The sequence below is a fragment of the Lipophrys pholis genome (genome assembly GCF_963383615.2).
Source record: "Lipophrys pholis genome assembly, chromosome: 20".
NCBI lineage: Eukaryota > Metazoa > Chordata > Actinopteri > Blenniiformes > Blenniidae > Lipophrys > Lipophrys pholis.
The window spans coordinates 23,153,776-23,161,275 of record NC_137648.1 but is presented as its reverse complement, the minus strand read 5'-3'; the positions used below and the strand labels follow the sequence as shown (position 1 = coordinate 23,161,275).

The following is a 7,500-nucleotide window of genomic DNA, read 5'->3' as shown; positions in this document are numbered from 1 at the left end:
CGCCAGTCCACATATACCCCCCTACCACCCTCCGGTCTATATACCCCCCCCCCCTACCACCCTCCGCTCTACATATACCCCCCTACCACCCTCCGGTCTATATACCCACCCTACCACCCTCCAGTCTACATACACCCCCCTACCACCCTCCGGTCCACATACCCCCCCTACCACCCTCCAGTCTACATACACCCCCCTACCACCCTCAGGTCCACATACCCCCCCACCACCCTCCAGTCTACATACACCCCCCTACCACCCTCCAGTCCACATACCCCTCCCCCCCCCCCCCCCCCTCCCACCACCACCACCCTTCAGGAGCTTAGTGGGTGCCTACTTGGTTGGATTCTGAAGTTGCTGGGTGGTAAATTAGGTAGGTCAGTCATTTTCTGGGTTGGTTGGTTGGTTGGTTGGTTGGTTGGTTGGTTGGTTGGCTGGTTGGTTGGCCTGTTGGTTGGTTGGCTGGTTGGTTGGTTGGCTGGTTGGTTGGCTGGTTGGTTGGTTGGTTGGCTGGTTGGTTGGTTGGTTGGCTGGTTGGCTGGTTGGTTGGCTGGTTGGTTGGTTGGTTGGTTGGTTGGCTGGTTGTTTTTCTGAGTCGGTCGATTGGTTGGGTGAGACTCAATCACAGGCAAAAGTGCTGTTACTTAAAATACTTAGTATACAGTATAGTTGGAAACTATATAAACTAGTCTTTCCCTAAACTACTCAAAGTATTTGTTACTTTTTCAACCCATTGAAATGCTTTGAAAGATCTACATTTAAAATACATTCCCCAGATAATCAATAAAATCTATAAAAATGACACAATATTATAAAGAAGTAGAAAAAAAGCAGATATTTTATATTGACAAATGCTTTATCATTAAGATCTGGTGTTAAAGGTAGATTATACTGTGTGAGAAGGAGGTATGATTGAAAGTACTAAACTGATCAAATAATACTCAAACACAGAGATGGAATGGTAATTTGACTACTGACGTGCATTTCTGAACATGTATTTTAAATAAGCAAATATCATCTTAAAAGTCCTTAAAGACTTATTCTGAGATAAATGATTTAAAAAAACGACCCTGACATGAAACCGGATCATCAGCGCCGTCGATGGGAAACGCCCTCCGGCTGGAGAAGACATGAAGCAGCTCCAATCAGCTGTTTTCTCTCCTCCACCTGAAGGAACGATGAAAGGAGGAATGAAAGAAATCAACAGAAATGGAAGATGAAAGAGGAAAGTTAATAATCTCCTTTATAGCATAACTGGGTTATTTTATATGGGTTGGAAGAGTCACTCTCTCCACTTCCACCCTTCCTTAAAAATAAAAAAACCTTCACATGAATTATTCCAGGAGTTGGTGGGAGGCTGAGCCATTTGCATATAGATAAAAGTCAGTTTAATATTGTAAATTACCTTTTTATATGGCAATCTGGAAGATTTGGTTTTAATCTCTCAATAAATGTCTGGCAGTGTGTTTTCTCTGCTACCTGGAGTGTGTGTGTGTGTGTGTGTGTGTGTGTGTGTGTGTGTGTGTGTGTGTGTGTGTGTGTGTGTGTGTGTGTGTGTGTGTGTGTGTGTGTGTGTGTGTGTGTGTGTGGGCGGTATCACAGAGGGAGTGAAGGGGAATAAAAAGGTTTCCGTCCGCTGTGCCGCCTCGACTTTAATTAATAGATTATGTACACATGCACACTCCTGTCCGTCTCTCTCAGCTCCCCATTACACCACTGACCTCTGTCTCCGCTGCCAGCACACACACACACACACACACACACACACACACACACACACACACACACACAAGCAAAAAAACACATGGATGCACACACACACGCTGGCACAGAAACAAACACACACACACGCTGGCACAGAAACAAACACACACACACACACACACACACACACACACATACACACACACACACACACACACACACACACACACACACACACACACACACACACACACACACACACACACACACACACACACACACACACCATCATCCAGGTGCAGGTTTCCTCAGGACATGAACACACGACGATGATGATGATGAAGCTCATCTTCTCCAAGTATCTAAAATATCTTGGAATTAGATGGAGAATTTTACCTCCATAGAAATGGAGTCTGCAGTACACGCTGCTGAGTGTGTAGATAGATGCTACACGCTGCTGAGTGTGTAGATAGACGCTACACGCTGCTGAGTGTGTAGATAGACGCTACACGCTGAGGAGTGTGTAGATAGACGCTACACACTGCTGAGTGTGTAGATAGACGCTACACGCTGAGGAGTGTGTAGATAGACGCTCCACGCTGCTGAGTGTGTAGATAGACGCTACACGCCGAGGAGTGTGTAGATAGACGCTACACGCTGCTGAGTGTGTAGATAGACGCTACACACTGAGGAGTGTGTAGATAGACGCTACACACTGCGGAGTGTGTAGATAGACGCTACACACTGTGGACTGTGTAGATAGACGCTACACGCTACGGAGTGTGTAGATAGACGCTGCACGCTGAGGAGTGTGTAGATAAACGCTACACGCTGAGGAGTGTGTATATAGACGCTACAGGCTGAGGAGTGTGTAGATAGACGCTACACACTGCGGACTGTGTAGATAGACGCTACACGCTGAGGAGTGTGTAGATAGACGCTACACACTGTGGAGTGTGTAGATAGACGCGACACGCTGAGGAGTGTGTAGATAGACGCTACACACTGTGGACTGTGTAGATAGACGCTACATGCTGCGGAGTGTGTAGATAGACGCTACACGCGGAGGAGTGTGTAGATAGACGCTGCACGCTGAGGAGTGTGTAGATAAACGCTACAGGCTGAGGAGTGTGTAGATAGACGCTTCACGCTGAGGAGTGTGTAGATAGACGCTACACGCTGAGGAGTGTGTAGATAGACGCTACACGCTGAGGAGTGTGTAGATAGACGCTACACACTGCGGAGTGTGTAGATAGACGCTACACGCGGAGGAGTGTGTAGATAGACGCTGCACGCTGAGGAGTGTGTAGATAAACGCTACAGGCTGAGGAATGTGTAGATAGACGCTTCACGCTGAGGAGTGTGTAGATAGACGCTACACGCTGAGGAGTGTGTAGATAGACGCTACACGCTGCGGACTGTGTAGATAGACGCTACACACTGCGGAGTGTGTAGATAGACGCTACACACTGTGGACTGTGTAGATAGATGCTACACGCTACGGAGTGTGTAGATAGACGCTACACACTGTGGACTGTGTAGATAGACGCTACACGCTGCGGAGTGTGTAGATAGACGCTACACACTGTGGACTGTGTAGATAGACGCTACACGCTACGGAGTGTGTAGATAGACGCTACACACTGCGGACTGTGTAGATAGACGCTACACGCTACGGAGTGTGTAGATAGACGCTACACACTGCGGACTGTGTAGATAGACGCTACACGCTGAGGAGTGTGTAGATAGACGCTACACGCTGCGGACTGTGTAGATAGACGCTACACACTGCGGAGTGTGTAGATAGACGCTACACACTGTGGACTGTGTAGATAGATGCTACACGCTACGGAGTGTGTAGATAGACGCTACACACTGCGGACTGTGTAGATAGACGCTACACGCTACGGAGTGTGTAGATAGACGCTACACACTGCGGACTGTGTAGATAGACGCTACACGCGGAGGAGTGTGTAGATAGACGCTGCACGCTGAGGAGTGTGTAGATAAACGCTACAGGCTGAGGAATGTGTAGATAGACGCTTCACGCTGAGGAGTGTGTAGATAGACGCTACACGCTGAGGAGTGTGTAGATAGACGCTACACGCTGCGGACTGTGTAGATAGACGCTACACACTGCGGAGTGTGTAGATAGACGCTACACACTGTGGACTGTGTAGATAGATGCTACACGCTACGGAGTGTGTAGATAGACGCTACACACTGCGGAGTGTGTAGATAGACGCTACACACTGCGGACTGTGTAGATAGACGCTACACACTGCGGAGTGTGTAGATAGACGCTACACACTGTGGACTGTGTAGATAGACGCTACACGCTACGGAGTGTGTAGATAGACGCTGCACGCTGAGGAGTGTGTAGATAAACGCTACACGCTGAGGAGTGTGTAGATAGACGCTGCACGCTTAGGAGTGTGTAGATAGACGCTACACGCTGCTGAGTGTGTAGATAGACGCTACACGCTGAGGAGTGTGTAGATAGACGCTACACGCTGCTGAGTGTGTAGATAGACGCTACACGCTGAGGAGTGTGTAGATAGACGCTACACGCTGAGGAGTGTGTAGATAGACGCTACACGCTGCTGAGTGTGTAGATAGACGCTACACGCTGCTGAGTGTGTAGATAGACGCTACACGCTGAGGAGTGTGTAGATAGACGCTACACGCTGCTGAGTGTGTAGATAGACGCTACACGCTGAGGAGTGTGTAGATAGACGCTACACGCCGAGGAGTGTGTAGATAGATGCTACACGCTGTATCCTGTAGACGTGAGGCTGTTGCATGCAGTGTCAAGCTTGAGGATTTTCAGGTGTTTCGCTGCAACACGTAACCCCTTGTATCGTTTGCGTATGAAGTATATATGAGGCTTTATGGCATTTAAAAAGTACTTGTATCAGCAAGTAGCTAAAGGTTAGTACTTGTCCTTTAAAAAAAACGTGGCATCGGCGAGTTGAGAGTTCAGACACAATCATGAAACAGCCAATCAAGCAGGGAGACACACTGAGAACAGTTGAACTTCCTTACAGGGCCTTTCTGGTGGATCCTGCATGTTCTCCCTGTGTATTCATGAAAGTACTCCACATACTCCGCTTTTAGTACCAGTAGAGGCTGTGCCTGTCAGTGAGTTCAGCCACTCTGAGGTGGACAAAGAGCTACAGAAGATCCACAGTACAACATGTTTTTAACAGTTTCACTGGCCCCCCTCGGGTTCACCCACAGAGCAAGAAGTCAAAGGAAAGGCTCCTCTGTGAGCAAGGCTGCTGCCAGGCAAGGCGCTCCACTCCATGGGGAGCAGTTTGGAGTTTAGGGTCTTGCTCAAGGACACTTTGGCATTAAGACGGGTGGTAATGGAACCTGCAACCTTCCGATTGGGAGACGACCGCTCTACCCACCTCCTCCTGCCGCTCCAGAGGTGAAGCACTGGAGCGGGACGTGTTGGTGGAGGAAGTTTTCCAACTGATCAGAGCTTTAGAGGAAATGAGTGACGGATTAAAATAGTTTCTGAATATTAATGTTAAATTCTTCATCTTTCTCACTTAGAATCTGGATTGAAATGGTTCCTATCAGAGCCAAGCAGCGAGCCTGTGAAGAGGAGGAGGAGGAGGAGGAGGAGCAGGAGGAGGAGGAGGAAGAGGAGCAGGAGGAGGAGGAGGAAGAGGAGGAGGAGGAGGAGGAGGAGGAGGAGGAGGAGGAGGAAGAAGAGCAGGAGGAGGAGGAGGAGGAAGAGGAGCAGGAGGAGGAGGAGGAGGAGGATGAAGAGGAAGAGGAGGAGGAGGAGGAGGAGGAGGAGGAAGAGGAGGACGACGACGAGGAGCAGGAGGATGAGGAGGAAGAGGAAGAGGAGGATGATGACGACGACAACGAAGAGGAGGAGGAGGACGACGACAATGAGGAGGAGGACGAGGAGGAAGAGGAAGGAGCAGGAGGAGGATGAGGAGGAGGAAGAGGAGGAGAAAGGAGGAAGAGGAGGAGGAAGAGGAGGATGAGGAGGAAGAGTAAAGAGCAGGAAGAGGACGAGGAGGAGAAAGGACGAGGAGGAGGAGGAGGAGGAGGAGGAGGAGGAGGAGGAGGAAGAGGAAGAGGAAGAGGAGGTGCAGCCTGTTAGGAGTCTCTCATGAGGAGGACAGCAGCCGGAGCAGCACCAGGTTCTCCTCATGGTCTGGTCCTGCTCCTCGGTTGAGATCTGGCTCTTCCTGCTCTCTTCCTGCTCTCTTCCTGCTCACTTCCTGCTCACTTCCTGCTCACTTCCTGCTCTCTTCCTGCTCACTTCCTGCTCACTTCCTGCTCACTTCCTGCTCTCTTCCTGCTCACTTCCTGCTCTCTTCCAGCTCTCTTCCTGCTCTCTTCCAGCTCTCTTCCAGCTCTCTTTCTGCTCTCTTCCTGCTCTCTTTCTGCTCTCTTCCAGCTCTCTTTCTGCTCTCTTCCAGCTCTCTTTCTGCTCTCTTCCTGCTCTCTTCCAGCTCTCTTCCTGCTCTCTTCCAGCTCTCTTCCAGCTCTCTTCCAGCTCTCTTTCTGCTCTCTTCCAGCTCTCTTTCTGCTCTCTTCCTGCTCTCTTCCAGCTCTCTTCCTGCTCTCTTCCAGCTCTCTTCCTGCTCTCTTCCAGCCCCTGAAGCTCGGCGGGAATCTAATTTGTCACTCGTCTGTCCTAATGAGAAAATTGCTCTTGATTAGTGAATCGAGAAATCAGTCACTCAGCTGCATTCTGAACTTTACGCTGCTTGGTGGATCCACGTCTTCTGTCTTCCACTGCGTCATCTCACTCCCAGTGTGGCGCCTCAGATCCACGTCTTCTGTCTTCCACTGCGTCATCTCACTCCCAGTGTGGCGCCTCAGATCCACGTCTTCTGTCTTCCACTGCGTCATCTCACTCCCAGTGTGGCGCCTCAGATCCACGTCTTCTGTCTTCCACTGCGTCATCTCACTCCCAGTGTGGCGCCTCAGATTCAGGCTAAACAGGACGTCACACAGATCTGTGTGTTCTAACGTTTTTACAGCATTCAAAACTGGTGATGTACCGATACCAATACCAATACCAGTACCGGGTATCGAGTCTGATACTGCACAGAGGACTCTTACTCAGAAAGAGATTCTCAATACAACTTGGTAAGTACTACGTGACGCCACGCATCAGAAACACGCCTGCAGGTACGCAAGAGAGCATTAGCAATGTCTGATGATCGTTTAATATTAATTAGAACCACAAAAGTAAGACAGACTGTGAATGATGTTCGGACGAAATATGTAGAGGAGGAGAAAGATTGTTGGTGCAACACCAGCAACTTCATCACCAGCAACTTCATCACCTGCAACTTCATCACCAGCAACTTCATCACCAGCAACTTCATCACCAGAGACATTTGGACCAGCAGAGTTAGAACAATGTTTAATTGCTCAGCACGGAACTCCAAGCCGTGCTACATGCTACATGCTAAAGAGTTTCAGGCTCACACACCAGCGATGCTACATGCTACATGCTAAAGAGTTTCAGGCTCACACACCAGCAATGCTACATGCTACATGCTAAAGAGTTTCAGGCTCAAACACCAGCGATGCTACATGCTACATGCTAAAGAGTTTCAGGCTCACACACCAGTGATGCTACATGCTACATGCTATAGAGTTTCAGGCTCACACACCAGCGATGCTACATGCTACTTGCTAAAGAGTTTCAGACTCACACACCAGCGATGCTACATGCTAGATGCTAAGCATGACTGAAGTGACTGATACTCATTAGCAGCTCGGTCCCTGTCCACAGTCTGCAGTAGCGTAGCG

At 49.3% G+C, this 7,500-nt stretch overlaps 1 protein-coding gene across 1 annotated transcript in view; it reads right to left on the bottom strand.

Annotated features, from left to right (window-relative positions):
* The window catches only part of LOC308125946 (polypyrimidine tract-binding protein 2-like), a gene marked incomplete at its 3' end in the record, with an annotated part of 56,231 nt that overhangs the window by 29,758 nt on the left and 18,973 nt on the right, over positions 1-7,500 (bottom strand). The window contains exon 11 of the mRNA XM_080489989.1: positions 6,439-6,673. Within this exon, the coding sequence (XP_080346115.1) occupies positions 6,439-6,673 (235 nt within the window). The remainder of the gene's footprint in view (positions 1-6,438; positions 6,674-7,500) is intronic.